At 44.2% G+C, this 21,835-nt stretch overlaps 1 protein-coding gene across 5 annotated transcripts in view; it reads right to left on the reverse strand.

The window, feature by feature from the left end:
- Nucleotides 1-21,835, reverse strand: part of ZMYM4 (zinc finger MYM-type containing 4) — a 61,312-nt gene that overhangs the window by 5,737 nt on the left and 33,740 nt on the right. For all 5 annotated transcript variants that reach the window (XM_084815996.1, XM_084815995.1, XM_084815993.1 and 2 more), the window contains exons 12-28: nt 20,161-20,436; nt 19,379-19,529; nt 18,242-18,414; nt 17,049-17,241; nt 15,783-15,926; nt 15,492-15,529; nt 14,544-14,688; nt 10,350-10,471; nt 9,292-9,460; nt 8,344-8,397; nt 7,624-7,803; nt 7,328-7,422; nt 5,843-6,014; nt 5,120-5,271; nt 3,518-3,629; nt 2,560-2,808; nt 1,429-1,555 (exon numbers count right to left, since the gene is read on the reverse strand). In XM_084815996.1, the coding sequence (XP_084672122.1) occupies nt 1,429-1,555; nt 2,560-2,808; nt 3,518-3,629; nt 5,120-5,271; nt 5,843-6,014; nt 7,328-7,422; nt 7,624-7,803; nt 8,344-8,397; nt 9,292-9,460; nt 10,350-10,471; nt 14,544-14,688; nt 15,492-15,529; nt 15,783-15,926; nt 17,049-17,241; nt 18,242-18,414; nt 19,379-19,529; nt 20,161-20,436 (2,552 nt within the window). The remainder of the gene's footprint in view (nt 1-1,428; nt 1,556-2,559; nt 2,809-3,517; nt 3,630-5,119; nt 5,272-5,842; nt 6,015-7,327; nt 7,423-7,623; nt 7,804-8,343; nt 8,398-9,291; nt 9,461-10,349; nt 10,472-14,543; nt 14,689-15,491; nt 15,530-15,782; nt 15,927-17,048; nt 17,242-18,241; nt 18,415-19,378; nt 19,530-20,160; nt 20,437-21,835) is intronic.

Below are 21,835 nucleotides of genomic sequence, written 5' to 3' on the forward strand. Positions count from 1 at the left end.
CATTTTATTTGTTCACACATCCAATTATGCAAGTAGGCGAGTTCTCAGATGATATCCCAGTCAGCATCAGAGCAGGAATGAAGTAGGAAATAGGCATACAGGAAACACTCCAAAATGGTTGTGATCAACAATATAAGGTAGACAAATTTCTACATTACTATCTCGACGGTTTGGAAGACGACTAAGTGCATTGATATGCACTTCTTACACATTCAACAGTTCACACTACTGTATGGGTATACAATGAATGCATGTACAAGTGAGTCCACAATTGCCACCCTGGATTTATTGTGTGTGCATGCGTGCGTGTGTGTGTGTACACTTTGTGCATGAATGAGCACAAAATTCATGTACATTCTTATGACTATTTGTACACACAAACACTCGGCATGAACACACTCAGAATGTAACACTGCGACTGGGGGACTATTGTGATCCATTTACAACATATGCGGGGAGAGGGGAGCTGAAGCTGAAGCTGAGAGGACAGTGGCTTCCTAAAGGCCATCTGCAGAGTTTATGAATGAGCGGAGATTTGGACAGAGGGCTTCTTGGTTCATAGCTCCTCCACTATATTAAGTCTCAAGGGAGGAAGGGCTGGTGGGAGCTCAACAGAAGAGACTAGCCTAGGCAGCTTGATCTGGCATTCAAAGACTTCAGTTAAAAATTTCTTGATATAATTAGGATAGGATGCTTGCTATAATTTTTTTCTGTTTGTATAGGATTTGATAGTTTTGCACTGGGTTTTTTTTTTTAACAATGAATTTTAATTTAATTACTAATTTATTCATTCCATTTTTGTACTGCCAATAGCCGAAGCTCTCTGGGTGGTTCTGGAACTGCTCGTTGGGCGGTTCAGTTTTAATGCACAAAACCACAAAAATACAACAGAAAATACAGTATAAAATATATACTACAGAACTACAGATTAGAACTACAGAATAAAAACGCCAGAGTAAAACCTAGCAGCAGTGCAGATATTTAAAATTCAATAGCAGATTTAAGACAGTGCAGCTAAAAAAAACTGGAATGCTAAAATGCTGAAAATGCCTGGGAAAATAAGAAGGTCTTCACCCGCCCGGCGAACCTATCTAGGGAGTTTGTCCCACACCCAGCTTGGGCTGTAGAAACACGAGGGGACAAGTCCTCTGACAGGCGCGACCAACTGGGCTCAGGGCAACATCTAGTGCTGGGGCACACAAGTGGCTCCCACACCGACTAGTCCATCTGTGTTTGCAATTTGGTTCTTGGACTGCCAAGAGAATTCATGGACACCGTCAAGAGGGACATCTGTAGAGACCTGGGGTGGGAAATGGCCCCCTTTCTTTGTCATCCACTCCAAGCCCTGTCTGCAAGGGAGCCTCTCAGCACCGATCTGTTCGAGAAGGCAAGGGAGGGAAAGTAGCAAAGAAAGGCGACATCACTCACCACTTTGACAAGTAGAATTCATACAGCCGAACTGGGCATCTCAAGGGGTTGTCAGTGTTCTCGACCATCTCCACTGCTGTCGGGACATCTTCGCCCTCGTGGCGTTTTCTTTTGCCTACTAATTTATCTGGAGATGGGGCAGGAAAGGGTGGAAGGAGGAAAGAGGGGAACGGTACAAGGACAAAAATAATTATTCTTCAGCACTGAGAAGTGGTTTGAAGTAGCAGTTCCTTTTGCTATTCTGCCCTGCAAAGCCGTCCTCCTTTGTACAAAAAAAGAGGTCCTGGGAAGAGGCCAACATTCTGCTCCAGAGGACTTGTTCATTAAAACAGCAGATGAAGTGGCAAAACTGGTCCTGGATTGTACCACTTCAGACTGCAGGCGGTGATGGGGAGGCCACATTGCTTCCCCAGTGAAAAACACATTCCCTGTACTATCAAAACTAGCACAGCAGGGAGTAGAAAAGATGCTTTCCCTGACATCTAGTCTTCTACATCCAAGGAGTTTCATTTTTTGATTTACATATGAGAAGTGGTCGATCGTGTGATCTTCCATTGAAGTTTTTCTTTCTATTTCAATCCCACTTGGAACAGTCCAGGAAGGGCTTTATTTTTATTAAATCACAACTGTAGGAACATTAACACCAAGAAACGCCCCCATGGGGAAGGATGGCATACGTAAGCCCTGTACACAGGCAGGACCCAATTTTTTCTGAGCCTCCAGCAAACACATTGCAATCCTGCATACAGTGGGATTTAAGTAACTTAATTATGTGAAGGACGGTAGCCAAGGCCTCTGTATTTCAAAGTTTGCTTAGCCATCATAATGACTAGAAAGAATCCGCAGAACCATGTAGCCACGATGAACCAAAGAGCCCTCTCATTTTTATTTAAAATATGTATGTACTACCTTTCTGTTAATATATCCAAAGAAGTTTACAACAACTTCATATTAAGACACAACAAAACAATTAAAATACCCCGCCACCCCTGGAACAGCATAACATATATATGCTGCCTTATCTGCTAAAAAGCCATCAAGGAGATATACAAAAATTTAAAACAATAAAATCCTGCAAAAATAAAGACAACAATAAAAACAGTAAACCACAAATAATAACAGCCCACCCACCTGATTCTACCTCCTGCTTTTGGAAAGGAGGGAAGAAACGTAAATAAGTCAGCTTGGTGTTGTACTTCAGAGTCCGGGTACGTCGCATGACATGGGCAAAGGACAGCTTCATGTGCTCACTGACATTCTTTAGCTGGAAGTATTTGGTGTTGAAGAAAAGCAGCGTGTTCAGGAGGACGATGGGGGAGTAGGCGCCCAGCTGTTTACACTCCCATAAGTGCTCCTCTTCAATTCTTGAGAACATGTAACCTGGAGATTAGCCGGGGGTGGGGTGAGGGCAGGAAACAGAAACCCATTCAGCCATTTACCACTAGCTAATTACTGGCCAACTTCTATTGCCTAGTAAAACATCTACTGCTAGCTCAAGGAAGTTCTGAATTTTGCTCTGTACAGGTAAAGACACCGTATGTGAGGCCACACAGAGGCCACAAAGAACAGGGAAAGATAAAAATCCAACAAAAATTAACTCAAATTGCATCAGCAGAAGACACATTATCCCTGATCCATCAATTGCTCAGGTGCATAGTAAAGCAGCACATGGTTGGGACTGCGGTGATGTTTCTAGGTGAAGGTGTGCCACAAATGGAGCGTGACCATAGAAACCACCTTGTCCACAATGACTACCTGCCTGACCTCTGGAGACGGGCACCCTAAGCAGACCGCAAAAGCTGATCTGAAGGAACAGACAGGCTTGTCTTGATTAGTAAGAGATCCTGAATATGCATTCTTGCTTTATGAATACAGAATGTGTCAGTGCACCATAGGGAAACTAGTGAAAAAATAATTTTGGTTCTAAAAATATTTGAAACATAAGGTAAAATTATTATGAAAAAGCAGACGAAGCAAGACTGAAGTCAGCCTCACCCCCACCCCAATTTACTAGAAGCCACCATCTCCCCCTAAGGCCTTTCATTATATCCCCAAGCAACAATATGGACAAAACAAATAGCCACTTTACCACTTGGAAGTATTGTAGGCTCCCAGATTTTCAACAGTTTCGTAAGTTCAATCATAAACCTGGAGTAGGGCTCGGTAAAAATGTTATCTATTCTACCATTCTCAAATAGGTACTGCAAGAGAAGAAAGGAAAACAGGACAATGAATCATAACTTGAGGTTTGTGTAGAAGTGTATAGATAAAGCCTGTTGGCTCCAGATTCGGTTCTGTTCTCTTCTCCTAACATGGGGACTTTCTGTATTCTTGGAGGTGGTTCTATTCTTCAGACAGTGGTTGGTTTGGAGGAATGGCCAGAAAATGGGGCTGTTTATGCAAGGGGTTCCAACCTTGTTGGAATTTTGAGAGCATTTTGTGGATGCTCTCATAGAATGGCTGCCATGGGGGGCTTGCCCATTCATAAAAAGTCTGCCGTAGTGGGCACGGCTGGTCACAAAACACTCATTTTGTAGAAGGCAAACTGGTGAAACAAAAAGAAAAATAACTTGCACAAGAACCTCAGTACAAAGCAGAGGTGAGGTCTGAGCTCCAAACACAAAACCACCCTTTTCAACCCAAATTGAGATGGTGCTGGAAGGCAGAGCTTCACTTTATAGCATACTCACCTCCCATTTAAAAATACTTTTAAAACCTTAAGAAACAAGATAAAGGTCAGGAGGGGCAGGGATCGGCACCAAGAGAAGTGTCAGTGGGCCCACTGGTGCCATGGGCACCATGTTGGGAGACCACAGCCTTAGGCAGATAAGATGCCACCATCAGCTGTATTTTACACCATGACCTTGGGTGTGCAGAGGGGTGTCCTCAGTGACTGTTCCTCAACTCTGGAATCCTCTTTCCCTGGAGATCTGCCAAAGCCTGAGCGTGTAGAGCTTCCAGAAGTGATGCGAGAGCTTTTTATTCAAACTGGTTTTGGTGGCCAGGGATAGGTTTGAAGAATGAGCGCAGTTTCCCTCCCTGACTGCTTGAGATGGAGTGTGCAGTAAACCCAATTAAATCAATGACAATGCTTCCCACTCTACGAAAAGGTATCATCAGAACAGACTCAGGAAAAGAACCCTAGCATAACCAAGGTGAAAGGATTTCATGTTACTGTTTTTTATTTGTATAACTTATATCTCGCCACCTATATCAGAATATACTCAGGGTGGCTCACAAAGGTTTAAAATATAACACAACAAAATAACAAAATTCACAGCAGTAAAACAAGAGGAATGATTTAAAAGCAGCAGACAATTCAGAAATCTGGTACGAGCTGGAGCTAAAAAAATAAATAAGAACAAGCCCATCGAAATAAAAATGGGTTTGAAAGCGTGCCTAAAAGCAGGCAAGGAAAAGGCGACATGCGCCAGTTCTGTGCAGGTTCACATGAGGAGAAGCCATTCCTAAGATACTCTGGCCCTAAGCCATTTAGGGCTTTAAAAGATCGAAGCCTGAGCCTTGAATCGAAGCTGGAAACAGACTGAGAATGAGTGAAGTTGACAAGGGACTGGCATAATACAAGCCAATCTGTCTTGACTGCATAAACAAATCGACTTTGCTCACCATCCCACAAAGAACAAATAAAGTAATGTAACATCAGGAAATCTTCCCAAGGAAGAACAATTACCTGCTGAATTCCAAGGCACAGGTATAAGATGCTGTCGGGGTCATACTTCTCACCATTTGGTCGCCGCACCTCCTGGATAAACTGGCACAAGCCAAAACTCAGCTCGGAGAAAGAACAAGAGAGGATGTCCTCTTTGAGCTTCACAGGGCGTACTGCAACAAAGAGAAGCATCTAAAGCAGATCAACCTCTGGTGCAAGTGGAAATAACCAGATACCCAAATCAGTTCTCATGATCAGAGTAACCGACAGCACCATCTCTTTCCCTTTTTTAGTTCCCTGTGCACCTGAACAGCACAACATTAATCATCAATGGAGAAAAGCAAAGGAATGAATGAATGAATATGAAAGGAAGGAAGGAAGGAAGGAAGGAAGGAAGGAAGGAAGGATGGAAGGTTGGTTATAAAACCTAACCTGGACACCAGAAAGCCCAAACGCAACTACTGGAATGATGCGCATTAAACAAACAGATTGTCCCATGTGGACCTTACTACAGCAGCCCACTCAAAAGGACAGAGATTTGGAAGACTTGGGAGCAGGGGAGGATAAGAATTGGACAGCAATTTGATAGAGGATAAGGACACAATGGAAGGTACGGAAGGAAGTATTTGGGGGACAAAATACATACAACTGGCGGGCGTCCTCCTAGAATTATTCTGTGGAAAGACTGAGGACAGTGTTTCTACTTCCATGGTTCAAACCAGATTAAAAACAAGAACACATTACCTCCAAATTTCAGGTCTCCTTGGTCTTCCTGTGCGTTTTTCCATTGGACCCAGTTCTTCCAGGCATTCACCCCGTACATGTACTTGAGACTCATCCCGGAAACGGAACAGCCTGGGTAGGAGCTCTGCACAAGCATCCGGGGTTCCACAGAGACAATGGACTTCTTCCTCCCCTAAGGGAAAGCCAAAGAAAATGCAAGGGCCTCAGCAGAACTGCCCATAAAGGCATCACTAGGCTCGGTCACAGAGGGAGGTGGGTGGCTTGCAGACCAAAACCACCAAAGTCCTCTATCAAACCATCTATATGCAGGATTGGCAAGTGGCTGCTGAATTAGGGCTAGAATCTCTCCATCCCCTGTCCCAAGCTATTAACCCTCGAGTGAGAAGTGTTTGCGCAAAGGAAGCAATGGCTGTGGGACTTGCTGACATTTTGAGGAGTGGTGATTCTGGCCTGCCACTCGCCTTTCTCTCCTCAAAGTGGCTTTCCAATAAAATTAGTTGCTCCCCAGGCATTCATCACAACCCTACTGCCCAATGGCAAAGGGGGCAGGAATACAGGATCTGAAAATGTGATCCAGTGAGTGGTACAGTAAGAATGCACATTCCCTGAAGGCTACATCAGCACCATGGGATTACAGCCAGTGTGGTGTAGTGGCTTGAAGTGTCAGGCTAGGGAGACACAGGTTCAAATCCTCACTTTGCTATGAAGTTCACTGGGTGACCTTGGGCTAACTGCTCTCTCTATCAGCCTAACCTACCTCGAAGGGTTGCTATGAGAACTTAAAGAACGGGGAGTGAAGATCCATGTATGCCACCTTGAGCTCCTTAGAGGGAAGGCAATGTATAAGTGTAATTAATAAATAAACTCCTTCTTGATCACAGAAGGAATTTGGAGGCTTTACCCTAATAGGTTAATGGGAAATGCACATATACCATTTTCCAAGTGTGTGGCAATAATCACCTGGAATGTAATTTTGCAATACTCACCTATCTTATATGGCTGTTAGGATTACTAAGATAATGTGGTGCTCTGACTATTTTAAAATGTCACAGGTGTATACGCATTAGAGTGAGTGCATGTGCATGTGCAACTACTTTTTAATGGATTTTAACAGACTCAAGCACAAGGCAGACGTATATACATGCGTTTCCAACATCCTATTTGTGTTAGACTGAGTGACAAGAAAAAGATGGCAGAGAAATTGGGCAGGGAAAGAGGCAGTGCATCAGATGTAGCTTTGCCTCTTCCTCACTCCCTACCTCAATTGGGACCTGATTTTGTAGTGGGAGATGAAGGATGCTTCTGACCAAAGCCCAGGAGTTTTCTTGAAGTAGGAGCAAATGAAGAGGAAACTTGGGAATCTGACAAGAAGCGAGAGGCACTAGAGGAGGGATGAAGGAGGACCCTACACTCCCAACTGCCATCAATGCCCCAGGCCTTTCTCTAGAAGTAAGAAATAAGCACACAAACCAACAGCATCCTTACCCTTCTTTTTGGCTGTGGAAAACCGTCTCTGTGTCTTCGTCTTGCTCGTGCACGTGAGTGAAGACCTAGCCCTTTGCTGACTGGGTCAAAGGAGTCTAGTTTTGAGAGAAAAGCAGAGATTTAGCAGAAACGTAGCAGCAGCCAGGACAACTGGTATGCAGGATATGAAGCTACTCTCGAAACACTGAGTTGGTTTAAGAGATACTCAGAGCGTGGGTGTAGGGAACACAGGGCCACGGCCCAGGAAAGGCAACACATTCCATACTTGGGCACATTTTCTTCCAACGTTGACAAACCTGAAGGGAAGTCGGCCTCCAGGTCCTGCTCCAGTTCCCCTTTGGAGAACTGCCTTGGTTCGGGCTCAGGCTCGGGCACCGTATTTGAGCGTAAGGCATAGTGGTTCAGCTCATCCTCCCAGCTGTGAGGGGTTGACACTGCTTCAGACTCCAAGTCACCACTGTACGTGCTGCCTTGGTCTGCAAACGAGAGAGGAAACAGATGATGGAGATTGGAGACAGAGAAGGCCAACAGGCACAGACAAAACAAAGCCAGTTAGTAAAACACCAGCTTGTAAGAACCCACATGCCTGGTTGCCCATGGCAAGCACACGTCTCAGAATCACACTCAGAAGGGGCTTTGTAGGCATCTAGTCAGTCCCGCTACTCAATCCAAAAAACCCAGAGCTAGAGCATCCTGAACAGATGGCTGTCCAGCCTCCTGTGAGAAAGAGTCCGCCACTCTTATTATAGGCAGTGGCAAGTTCCAAGGTTGAACTGCTCCTATGATCAAGACGTTTCTCCTAACATTCAACCAATATCTACTCTCCTGTGACTTAAACCCGTTAGATCTTGTTTTGCCCTTTGTGCTGTCTCTGGCTGACCAGGCAGGAAAACATTGTGAAGTCTGGGTGCTTTTTTCTCCCAACAAGTAAGGCAGGGATAGACAGGCAACAGTAAAACCTCTTTGTGGACTATTAACTGTGTGAGCTTATTTGCTATGCTGAGTTGTGTACCAACCTTTTTCAAATATCTTAGGGTCCAGGAACAGCTCATGCTCAGATGTTTGGGAGCCTGAAACAAACAAGGAAGAGAATAAGGATACACCATTGCCACTAAAGGCAAAAGTAAACACCCAATAACAACCCAAAAACATGGTAATTCCATATTGGAATATGAAGCTGACTACTGAGTCAAGATCAGTGGTCTATCTAGGCCACTACTGTCTACTCTGAATGGTGATCGAGCTCTTCCACATCTCCTGCTGCTCAATCCTTTCTAGCTTAGACATGACGGGAATCGAACCTGGGACCTCCTGCATGAAAAACAGGTGCTCCACTACTGAACTATGGTCCCAGACCTGTTCTATCCTGAGCCTATACATCTCGGAGTGTTTGCATATTTATTTAGAATGCTGATTTGTCACCCTTTACCAGTGATTTCAACACAGTTTACATTTAGTTTACTAGTTAAAGGCCTGTGAAATCTCAAGGGGCTCTTGCTCTCCCTCTTTCTCATCACACTTCTACTGCCCTTCTTCCATTCAGTCCATACTGCCCACTTCAGTGGCTCTACTCCCAACATCCTTCAAATAAGTAATCTGTGGAAAAACAGCTTGGCTTGGCTACAGAATTGCTTAAAATCCCCAAACTGGGTGGGGTGAGGAGCTGGGGATGGGTTAGACATGAAGAGCTGTTTTCAAACCTGACCCTTTCTTTGGGAGATTACTACAGCAGCTTTCTGACAAAATAAGAAATAAAAACATGGAATGTATAAATTCACCTATTATTATTATTATTATTATTATTATTATTATTATTATTATTATTATTATTATTATACCCTGCCTTTTCCCCAGTACTTTTCCAGTAAGGTCCTCTCCCCACCACCCTATTGCACATGGTCTCTCTTTCCCTCTCTCCCCCCTTCACCAACTCCTTATGTTTCCTTGAAAGAAAAGCCCTGCACCTCCTTGAGAGTGCTCCTTATCCTTCTCATCCTCGGCAATCATTTCTGCCATCTGTAGGAGATCCGCCTCAAAGGGATTAGCAGAGTTCTTCTCCTTGACATCCGGAATGGTTTCTATTGCCTTGCCAGTATTCTCTGGGGCAGGTGGGATGAACATAGGAACTGGGACCTACACGGGAGGTTTGATGCATGCAGATGGAAAGATTTGGGAGGGAGGGAGGGAGGGAGGGAAAACAACAACATAGTTTATGAGTAGAAAAACACTCCACAAGGCCTTTCCTTTTTTTTGTGAGGAATCTCAGTAACAATACAAGCAACTCCCCTCATTCCTCGCAAGCTTTGCAAAGACACCCATAATCACTCATGTTTCCTTCTTAACCCTCTTCAGGCTAGAACATTTCTTTCTTGCAACAAACCTCTATCAAGATCTGGCCCTTGCAATCTCAAGAGAATCCTATCCCTGATGGGTAACCTTTAAAAATCAAAAACAAAGAATGTTGTGGCACCTTAAAAACTAACAGATTTATTCTGGCATGAGCTTTTGTGAACTCTTGTCCATTCACATGCCTTTTTAAAACAGACATCTTTTAAAAACAGATGCCCTCAGTTACCAACTGACCACTAATTCAACTTCGGCTCACCCCATGATCCCTGGGTGGTGGCCACAGTCTGCTCCCAAAGAAAGGGAGGAGAGAAGGTTTTCAGCTCACCAGTAGACCACTCACGAGTTTCCAGAGGACCATCTAATGCCTGCAAATTGCTGGGATTCCTTCAACAAATGCTGAACAAAGGGAACTTCTTATACTCCTAAGCAAGGGGTACATATTCAGGATCACTCCACAGAAATCAGTTATGCCTTGACTGTTAAAGAGATCTTGAGTACGCTCATCAGTGTGATGCACCAATGCACACTAGGTGTGATGCTCTTCACAAGCATTCACGCTGAGGCACTATTGTTGAGGCTGACCACAACCCAACCCAACATGTTCAACCATCCTTTGGTTATCCCGTCTTTGAAGCCACTATCTTAAAGATAGGGTGCCAAACACATCACTTACAGGTACTGGCATTCCCAATGGAACTGGTGTGTACTGGGTGAAGAGATGAAGAGGGACTGGCACAAACACTGGTACAGGAATAGGCACCATGATGATTTTGGGTGGAATGTCTTCTTCTTTTTCTGCCATGTTAAAAGTAAAAAGCATGATCTTGGAGAAAAGCAGCTGACAGTTCATTCATCTTTCTGAACAGGCTGTGAATTTTTCTTTGCTAACCACAACTGCTGTTCCTAACTCACCATCCCTTTTAATATGGAAAGTGGGTTTGTTTTTTTTACATTTTTTATTTTTAAATATATATTTTTTAATTTTTTAAATTTATTTACAAAATTTATATATTACTCCACACCTAAACAGATTCCAGTGCAGTGAACAATAAGAGATACAATGATAAAAAGAATAAAACACCATATTAAAATTATTCTTTTTAAAAATAGTGCCAGTAAAAACCATGGCTGGTAGGTCAAGGAAGGCTTTTGGAATAGAGCTGTTTTCAGGAGGTGCCGGAAACAACAGCGTATCGATTTGGATGATTGGCAGGGTAAACAACGCAGCGTTGGTTGTTTCCCCTGCCGGTTGCGTGACCGGGATTACCCTGATTACCCACACCATGGGTTGCCATGTTGTCTGAACCCAGCACATTTATTTATTCATTTCATTTCTATACCGCCCAATAGCCGAAGCTCTCTGGGCGGTTCACAAAAATTAAAACCAAACTACACACAATAAAACAATTTAAAATATATAGAACATTAAAACCACAATATAACAATTCAACCACAATAAAACCTAGCAGCAGTGCAGGAGTTTAAAATACAGATTTAAAACAGCAAAGCTAAAAATTTAGAAAGCTAAAATGCCTGGGAAAATAAAAAGGTCTTCACTTGGTGCCGAAAGGAATACAATGTAGGTGCCAGGCGAACCTCACTAGGGAGCTCATTGCAGAGCCGGGGTGCCACAGCAGAAAAAGCCCTCCTCCTAGTAGCCACCCGCCTCACTTCCTTTGGCAGGGGCTCACGGAGAAGGGCCGCTGACGATGATCTTAAGGTCCGGGCAGACACATATGGGAGGAGGCGATCCTTCAGGTAACCTGGCCCCAAGCCGTTAAGGGCTTTGAATGTTAACACCAGCACTTTGAATCGGGTCCAGAAATGGACTAGCAGCCAGTGCAGCTGGAAAAGTACTGGCCTAATAAGAGCTCGCAGGCCAGTCCCTGTTAACAATCTTGCTGCCCTATTTTATCTCACATGGCGAGAGTGTGCTGCATTTTCACCCATCCTACAACCCACGGCTTGCAGTATGAGATGTAGAGTGGGTGAAAATGTACTACGCTCGTGCTGTGTGCTGGGTTCAGACAACACGGCAATCTGCAACGCAGCATGGGTCATTAGGATATTTACTTATTTAAAACATTTGTATCCTGCCTTATATCATTAAGATCTCAGGGCAGCGTACAAATAAAATCCATTTAAACAGTATAAAACAATAAATAGTGTAAACAACTAAAAAACATATTAAACCATTAAAGAAGCTAATACCAATTAAATCTAAAACAATAGAACTGTTAAAAAACAGTGTGCTACTTTAGGGAATGCATTTATCCCTCAAAGGCTTTGGTAAAAAGCCATGTTTTTACTTGGCGCTGAAATGAAACCAATGTACATGCCAATCAGGCCTCCAAGGCGAGGGCATTCCACAACCAGCGTGCCACAGCAGAGTAGGCCCTCTCCCACGTCCCACCATAGTGTATGTCTCGCACTGGTGAGATGCAGAGGAAGGCCCCTCCAACAGATCTCAGTCCTCAGGCAGGCATATATAGGGAGAGGCGCTCCTTCAAATATCGAGCTCTCAAACTGCTTAGAGCTTTAAATGTCATCATCAGAACCTTGAATTCTGACTGGGAGCACATTGGCAGCCAGTGCAATTCCTTTAAAACTGGTGTTATATGATCTTTATGAGATGTTCCGGTCAGCAGTCTAGCTGCTGTATTTTGCACTAGCTGCAACTTCCGAGTCATTTTCAAGGGCAGCCCTATGTAAAGTGCATTGCAGTAGTCTAACTGGGAAGTTACCAGCGCATGTACTACTGTGGCTAGGTTATTCTTGTCCAGGAAAGGCCATAGCTGACAGATCAGCTGAAGCTAGCCCCAAGCACTCTGGGCCACGGAGTCCACCCGGGGCTCTAGTGACAGGAAGGGATCTAGGGGTACTCCCAAGCTATGCACCTGCTCCTTCAGGGGGAGTACAACCCCATCCAGGGCAGGTCGCTTACCCAATTCCTGGACTTGGGAACCACCAATCCACAGAGCTTCCACCTTATCAGGATTTAGTTTCAGTTTACTGGCCCTCATCCAGAGCCAGTGTGCTGTAGTGGTGAGAGCGTTGGACTGGGAGCCAGGAGAACCGGGTTCTAGTCCCCGCTCGGCCATGGAAACTCACTGGGTGACTTTGGGCCAGTCACAGACTCTCGGGCCCAGCCTACCTCATAGGGCTGTTGTTGTGAGGATAAAATGGAGGAGGAGGAGGAGAATGTAAGCCACCTTGTGTTCCTTGCAAGAGGAAAAAAGGCGGGACAGAAATGCAATAAATAAATAATAACCTCCAGGCACTGGTCCAGCACCTTCATCGCCTCAGCCAACTCCAATGACAAGGAGAAATAGAGCTGATTATCATCAGCGTCCCGGTGACACCCCACCCCAAAACTCCTAATGACCTCCTCCAGCAGCTTCATATAGATGTTGAACAGCATGGGGGATAGAATAGAACCCTGTGGCACCCCACAGCTTAACAGCCATGGGGTAGAACAGGAATCCCCCAATACCACTCTTTGGAATCAGCCCTGCAGGTAAGAGCGGAACCACAGCAGCACAGTGCCCCCAACTCTCATCCTACAGAGCCGATCCAGTAAGACACCATGATCAATGGTGTCAAAAGCTGCTGAGAGACCCAGGAAGATCAACAGGGTAGCACTCCCGGTTTTTCACCTGGAGTAAGTCATCAGTCAGAACAACCAAGGCAATTTTAGTGCTGTCTCCTGGCCTGAAACCAGACTGAATAATCCTGGTCATGCGACTGCAATGTGCAGGGGCGGGGAAAACAACCGACGCTGCGTTGTTTTCCCCACTGATCGTCTGAATGAGCCCAGTGTTGGTGCCTGCCTGTCCTCCAGCGGCAGGGAGTTCTCTAGAAAGGGGGCCATCACACTGAAGGCTCTTCAGGTGAACTCCAATCGGGCCAAGTATCCTTATAAATTCCCTATGAGTATCCCTATATGTTCACCAGGACTCATCCATGCATGCAGTTCTTAGATTATTCTAGGCCAGGGAAAACACAACAGATGACCCTATCCCTAGGCCAAGAGACCTCTCTCCTGAAAGGTGGCTCACTGCTGTGCTGGAACTTTTATTTGTTGTAGGAGGCCTTGGAAAGGGCCATAAAAAAAGGTGGAGGGATGAACCAATATTCCACTTGTCTTTGCTAAAGGACTCTGTTGTCTTCTACACTGGGATATGCACTTGCCCACACACTCTACCATACATGAGAAACTCATGCAAAGGATGCAGATGACCTTCTACCACCGCATTATGGGACTTCACCTACTGGGGTAAATATGCCTTCCAGCCACAGGGTAATGCTATCCAAATGGGCTTCTGTAGACTCTTCACTTAGTGCACCAACTAAAATTAATATCCCGCTTTGCTAATGTAAGGATTACAACTTCTTTATTTCTGCTCTGACTTGCAAGGGATCCATGTACTGCAGTTAGCACTGGAGGCAGAAATGAGTAATTGCTAGCTTATATTTTTCCAAAGGGACAACAGCCATTGCTACTTTCCCCCAGTAGCCTTTGGGGCATTACAAGGGCTCCTGTTCATGAAGAGGAACGTTCCTCTTTGGGGGTGGGAATACACTGCAACATCGTGATGTAGGTCCCACTAGTTTATTTTTTTTTAATGATTATGAACAGCAGACTGGAGCTTTTTCATCCCACCCAGCAACATTCCCACCTCCTTCACCACCACTTCATTTGTTTGCTTGCTTAACTTGAAGAAGAGTTCTAATGAACTCCAAAGCCTGCTCAGTACTTTGTGACATTTTAGCTGGTGCTATTAAACGTAAAGGTGAATGATACTTGAGGATTTTTTTCCCCCTAAGGGACCAAAACAGCTACTTGCTATTTCGAAAAATCACATACCTGTTTGGCATTCCTTATGCTGTGTGTGCGGCTTGCAAGAGGTGGCCTTAGTCTGCGTTATGGGCTTGCACAGCAAGGCTTTGTTCTTGAGAAGCCGGGGAGGTTGTGAGGGGGGCAGCTTCAAAGCATCCGTCTGAGTACTTGCCTGGTTTAAAGTCAGAAAACGATATTCAGGAGCTCTTTGCTGCATTTCCTAAAGGAGTGACATCTACACAAACAACACTAACACCAGCTGGTCTTAGGGTGCAATCCTATGCATGTTTAGACAGAAAAAAGTCCTACAACTCCCAGCATGCCCCAGTCAGCATGACTGGCTGGGGCATGCTGGGAATTGTAGGGGCATGCTGGGAATTGTAGGACAGTTGTAGGAACTGAGGTTAACTAATTGATTAGTTAACTAACCCCACTAAACACTCCACCTTTTCCCCTCCCATTACCAGTGTGCGTGTGTTTCTCTCTGCTATAGAGTAGGTTACTAATGAAGTTATGTTCATGGTTTTGCATCTTGCGTCTTCCTATTTAGGAAATGCACTTCTTAGGGAAGCTCCTTCTCTCATGATGTTCAGAAAGCTGGTGATTTTTTTGTAATTGGTTTAGATAAATGCCTGCAGCCTAAGCATAATTTCACTGCTGCTAGCATGGACTGACCTGAGTTAAAACACACAATAAAATCAAAGCACAGCAAAAGCAAAGTGAAACAAAGTATTTGGAAGCTGCCGTGAGTGCCCATTTTTGAATTATGAAGGTGAGATATACTTTTTAAAATCAAGGTATTACCACAAAAAAGTACAAGGAAGCGAGAGAAAGCTCTACATATAGTGCAGAAAACTCAACATATAGTGCAGAAATTTTGAGTATAATATATGAAAAGATGGAATATAAATAAAAATTGATATTCCCATTAAAGGTCTTAAGTAGATGTCTCAGAGGTTTTCCAGGAAAACTTACATCTCCAATGATTTTTGCTGTTACAGTAGGAACTGCACCTGTTAACAGGAAAAAAGTAGGGTATTCGTTTACTTCTCTTCATAATATTGTGATTGGTTCTCTGTGTACATAGAAACAGACACACTTGGAATTACAAAGAGACCACAAATCAGCACTCTTAGATCACTGTCTGCTGTTGCCTTCCACAGCAAAAAAATATTAATTTGCACCCCAAATTTTTTTTAAAAAAACCCAGGACCTAACAGATGAAAGAGAGGAGACATACACATACACTCTTTATAGCTGCCCTACCTTGCAAAACGTTGTTGGAATTGGCTGTGGGCTGAGCGGCGGGAGCACTGGCGAGGGACACCACGTTTGCAATAACTGGGGTGGAATCCTTCCTGAGAGATGGAGGGGGGCCCACTGAGGGAGTTGGTGTCATGGAAAGATTTGCTGGGTAGAGGAAGCAGAAGAAGATTAAGTAGCATGAATGTTAATGACACCAAAGGCCAGTGTTTAATCCATGCACATAACTTAATTACTCTACACCAAATATACCTATGAAACGTCCTGCGGGTTTGAGTGTCACCTACAGTATAGTCCCTGGGTTAACTCACTGTATACTGCTCCAAGTACTCCATTTGAACGGAAAGGCAACCCAAATGTTTGAATAAACAAAATGGTGTTATTGCTTATGGCTTTGGAAGCTATAATGATGATTTAGGTTGAAAAAAAGGCACGTTGAGCAGATATGCAAGACTTGATTTTATGCAGGATAGGCGGCTTTTTCTCTGCAGAAAAAATGCAAACATTAAGGCTGCACTGCTGGATTCTACTCGGGAGTATATCCCACTGAAATCAGTGTGAGTTGCTTCTGAGAAGGTATGCATAAGGACTGTGCTCTAAGCTTATTCCTTCTCTTTGACCTGTCAAGGAAACCACTCCCTTCAGTTTACCTCTTCTCTATTAGTGAAACTAACGTAATTCCTATCTGTCTATTGACTGGATACCAGTCCTGCATCTAAAAGGAGAAAGAGAGCTGGGTGCATGTGTGTGTTTTATTCCAAAATGTTGGATTCCATACCCAACCCTCTATGCATAGCAGTAGCAGGCAACCTTCTGGCAAATAGGTCACAATCCAAAGTGCAAGGTACTGCCACATTATTGCGCACTACTGCACATATGTAGACTCCATCGTCCAATATCCTAGATTGGGTTTGCTTCTAATCTACTGAGTTGGGGACTTACAGCAGTGCATTGTAGAAAACGCAGGCAGGAGTGTAGGCTTGACTATGCTACAGCCAGTTTGGGAGAGGGGGTGGGAGTGTTCCTGCCCCTCTCCAGAGAAACCTCCAACTCACATGGCCTGTGTCACCTGTGCCAAAGATTGGCCGCATTATAGTTCGGTATAAAGAACAGATCCCAGTCCACTCCACTCCACTGCCCAGCACATGGATAGCTGGAGTTTTCAGCAGTCATAGTGCCCATACACACACACACACCTCTCTGCAGCTGGGAACCACTGGAACAGCAACACCCATGGCAACAGCAGCGACATGTTAGACCTTCTTTTACCTGTATTGTTCTGAGGTGGTGGGGGCGGTGGCGGTGGCGGGGGTGGTGGCGGGGGCGGTGGTGGATCTGATGCGCACTGTTGGTTGCAAAACATCAAGATGCAAAGCAAGTTGCAAAAATGCTTGATTTCCCCTCGCCATTTCAGGGACTCACTGAGTTTACCCTGCCTTTTGCACCCATCACATTTAGACATCTATGGAGAAGAAAAAAAGTGGGTTTAGGGAGATTAAAGAAAGAATAAAGGACTGTGTACACAGGTGACTGCTTTCCCCAAACAATTCTTTTGTTGCATTTGGTTTGGTTTTGCAAATGATTTTACTGACACAAATCATGTATGATCATCCTACTAAAAACAGGCAAAAGATAACAAGCAGCCCTGTTGGTACAGAGGGGCATCTGGTTGGTCTCTGTTGCTGACCAAGTGCAGGACCTTTGGTCTAGTCTAGTATGGCAATTCATATGTGGTACTGTGAATTCTATATTCAATACTTCCAGTATACTTTGCAATCTTTACTTTGTGCTCCATGCAAAAAAAGTCATTCACATTATTCGTACTTCCCCCCACCCCAATTTTTAAAGATTTTATTAATTTGCTAAATACAGAGATAAACAAGCAAATATAAAGAAAAGAAAATTACATCAAGTTTAAGTCTAACTGTTGGCAGGTGGTGGTACGGTTAACATATCCACCCACCCTTTACTTTATAAGCAAAAATACGAGTACGATCCATTGACTGCTTCATAACAGCAAATTACATTAAGTCTTTTCCCCCCATAATCTCAGGAAAGGCTTTGACAGATGTTGCTGCACATGTCCCTGGTTTGTGTATGAAATAAAACCATGCCATATTCTATAAAATTAGGTATTTTAACTTTGCCTTGAGCTAATTTAAGTTGTTATGGCATGGTTATGGCAATTTTTCTGGCATGGTTATTCGCCAACACTCCATATACCTACATTTCAATGTTAAAGGTTCTGAAATTTTCCAACTTTTTATCCTATTTACAAGAGGAGGAACTTACGGAGAAGTATTGCTCCAAGACCCACCAACCAGGCTGAAGCAGGCTTTGAAGCCAGATACCCCAGTTCTTCATCCAGTCATCCATACAACAGATGACACAAGACTCCCTGCTGTTGCTTTTCAGAGGGCTAGAATCAAGAAAAGACAGATACGAACCCCAGAGTGGCTTACCTGATAAAACAGAACTGTGAACTTTGACATGCAGTCTTCCGAGCAGAATTCTTCCACCTTGCCCCCAAAGTGATTCTGAACTAGCTTGGGAGATGTCTGCAAACAGTAGCTACACATCTTACAGTGGTTCCCCCAACGTTTGGCTAAGTCGTGCTTATACAGTAGCTTGCAGCCTAGGATAGCACCGGAGAAGAACAAATGACAACCAAGAAAAAAAATCTACCTCTGCTCTTAAAAGTAGTCTTTTAGTCCTCTACTCTTAAAAATCTACTCTTAAAAGTAAGGCAGTATTATTTCAGGAGCAAATTCTCCTGGTAACACAAAGACTAAACAATATTTTTTAAAAGAAAGAAAGCCAGCATCAATGAGCAGCAGCAAAGAAGGGCTTTCGCACTGTATGTGAATGCATAAGAACTTTGTCAACCCATGGACTACTGAATTTCAATGATATTTTAAGGCAAATTTCTAGTCCTCATGGTTTGAGAAATAAGTTTGAGAATCTGAGGGCAAACATGCTCAAGAGCTATAAACAAAGCGTACATTCAGACACTGTTTTCAGCTACTGCCTTCATCCACAGAAGCTGCCCACTCGCATGAGCAATATCACCTATGAGCTTGGAGCTCACAAATCCAAGTCACAGCAGTTTCTGTAAACTCTGAAACCTCAAGTCTCCAAGGTCACAAAATCTGCCATGAGTTCATATATTCTGCTGTTCATACAAGTTAACCACTCCTGCAACCAAGAAGAGGCAAGCAGTAATAGATGACTACGGCCAAAAGAGATCATTACATTTTGCAGTCCTCTTGGTTTGCAATACGGAATGTTTTGCAAGGGTTAACTTAAGAAACAACTAACAAGTGGTGATTTTTCCTTGAATATCATTAACTAGCCCCTGAAAAAGCTGGCTTTATCTATATCTTGAAACAAGGGATTTTACTGCCAAAATCTGCCCTCAAATTCTTGATATCCATTACTGTGCTGTGCTACTCCCTTCCTGAATGATTCTAAATTTTCAATACAGCCTCATTCCTGTGGCAATTGAGTACAGCCTCATACCTCTTGGCCTTCATTTCTACCACAAAATGCCTTAGGATTGGTTTTCAGCAAACATACAATCCAGCCTCATCCTTTCTTACCCTCGCTACAGAATGACTTGTCGATGCCCGAGAACCGCACCGTCTCTTTGATAATCTTCTCAATCTTGCAATATTCACACATGGACATCACACAGTTTATCTTCTTGTAATCGTCACAGCAGGTCTTGCCACAGAACTGGAACATTTTGCCCTGCAATTAAGCAAGAATGGTTTGGTCAAGCTGAAACCTCTGACGCCTGCATGGCTGATTTGGCAGAGGACATGCTACCCCCCACCCTTCTTTAGATGGATGTAACCCACTTCCCACTAAAGAACGGTGGCAAGGCCATGCCAACAACTTGCCAAGACCTATAATTAGGGATGGGTGTAAACTGCCATTCCAGAGGAGTGCAGGTAAAGCCTAAACCGAAAAGTGCCTGGAAAATCTCAGCTTTCTTTAAAAAAGACGAGAGAACCAATGTCTAGGTCCTCAAAATTGTGTGGCCGATGCCTGCTGAAATCTCAGAAACCAGAAAGGTGGCTGAATAAGATTGCCAGTGGCTGGGGAAAAGGAGCAGCTGTGCTTGCCAGTCCCTTGAGTAGAAAGAAAGAAAAAAGAACACCCCCCTCCCAAGAATTGTAGAACAAATTATGCAAATAGGATCAATTTGCATTATTTATACACCTCCAAATTAAGATTTCCTTGGTGCAGATTTTTTTTTTTTAATTAAGCATGGAATACACACAGCCTTGCCTGTCACAGGGCATCTGGTCCACAATTACAGCACTCGTGTGTCCAACTTCAAGGGGTCTGTGAACAACAACAGGCAGGTGCCAATTACCCTGTAGTCGAGCAGTTCAGGCTTGGTTGCAAACAGGCGGTTACAGTGTTGACACTTGAGCTTGACAACAGTGCGGGCGAAGGTGACTTGCTGGGACTGGGCGGCGAGCCTCTGGAGGCCAGCTGCGGCCGAACTGCTGACAGAACTAGGGGAGACCGTTGAGGTAGTGCTGCCCGCTGCCGAAACCGTTGCTCCGGAGGGGATACTGACAATCACTTGGCCCTGCGACAAGGGTACCACAGAGGAGTTCATTCCTGCGGGCTTGTTGAACAGGTTCTGTAGAAGCAGCAAGGAGAGAAGAAAACGCATGTCAGGAGTTTATAAGAATAAGCCTATCCCTGTCCACTCACTGCCGCACTCAGCTTCAAAATTAGCATTCCAGAAATACTAACTGGCTGCAGTGGCCGCATCTGTCTATAGGCCAGAAAAGCGTCACTGCTTACGCACTCTAAGTTGCTTTGAATACTTTTAGCAGAAAAGCAATTAAAAAAATTATACATAGCAAGCAAACAAAAGGAATGGCTAAAGACAGTGAGGGAAGATGTAGAAACATATATCCTTGCTGGATCAGATCAACGGACCATCTTCTAGATCAGCACTCTGTCTCCAGTGCTGGGTGGGCAGATCTTAAGCAGCCCATAATATCTACCCCAGCATCTGGTAATCTAAAATACAACATGGATGAGTTCTCATCTCCCCCTCCATAAACTCATATTTCCTGCCCTGATAGTCCACCTATCAACAATCTCCATGCCTCACCTTTCTTTCAATTGTTCTCAGTCAATGTAAAACAAAATTCTAAATTCTTAGAACACAGACCACACGCTCACACAAAAATGAAAAATCATGCAAAGCAAGCAAAGACTCAGAAGTGTGCATAATGCATAACACGTGCGTGTGTACCGATCCTCTCAAGTTTTTGGTGGGCAGTGCAGACTCCTGGTCATGCATTTGGAACAGGAAGAGAAAGAATCAGTCTTGGCATGGCCTGGGGCAAAGCTCCTCCACAGACAGGCCACAGACCACAAGCCTACCACAGTTCTGCTTCTGCCTTTCCTCTTTTTTTCCAGTTCTCCCCACCCCTTTCATTTCCTTATGGTTGCCACCAGCTCCTGAATATCAGCCACCATGTTGCCTTGTGGTGCAGCCCATCCTCAGTGTAGAAAATGACCACCAAGTGCAATGCGAAGGATACCCTTATGCAGGGGTTCCCAACTTTTTTGGGCCGGTGAGTACATTTGGAATTTGGGGAGTGTTTTGGGTGCTCTCACAAAATGGTTGCCATGGGGGAGGGGCTTGCCCATTTATAAAATGGCTGCCATGGTGGCATGGCCGGTTAAAAAAACTCTCATTGCCCAAAAGGCACACTTTTGAGACTAAAAGAAAAGTTATTTGCCCAAGAACTAAGCGCAAGCCACAGGTGGGGTCTGAGCTTCAAAACCATTCTTTTGAAGTCAAATAAAGATGGCTCTGGAGGGCAGCACTTTGCTTTGCAGCATGTCAGCACACTGGTTAAAAATATTTTTTTTGGAAGTTTAGGAAATAAGTCAGGAGGCCAGGGAGCCAGGCAGGTATCAACAGAGGGGTCTGGAGGCACACTGGGGCCTACAAGCACTTAGGTATCACCTGTGTTTATAACTCTTTATCGCATTCTGTATGCATTCTATCATGATGA

Source organism: Heloderma suspectum, chromosome 10 (genome assembly GCF_057233095.1).
Source record: "Heloderma suspectum isolate Gila_16-S chromosome 10, 16-S_ref, whole genome shotgun sequence".
Classification (NCBI taxonomy): Eukaryota; Metazoa; Chordata; class Lepidosauria; order Squamata; family Helodermatidae; genus Heloderma; species Heloderma suspectum.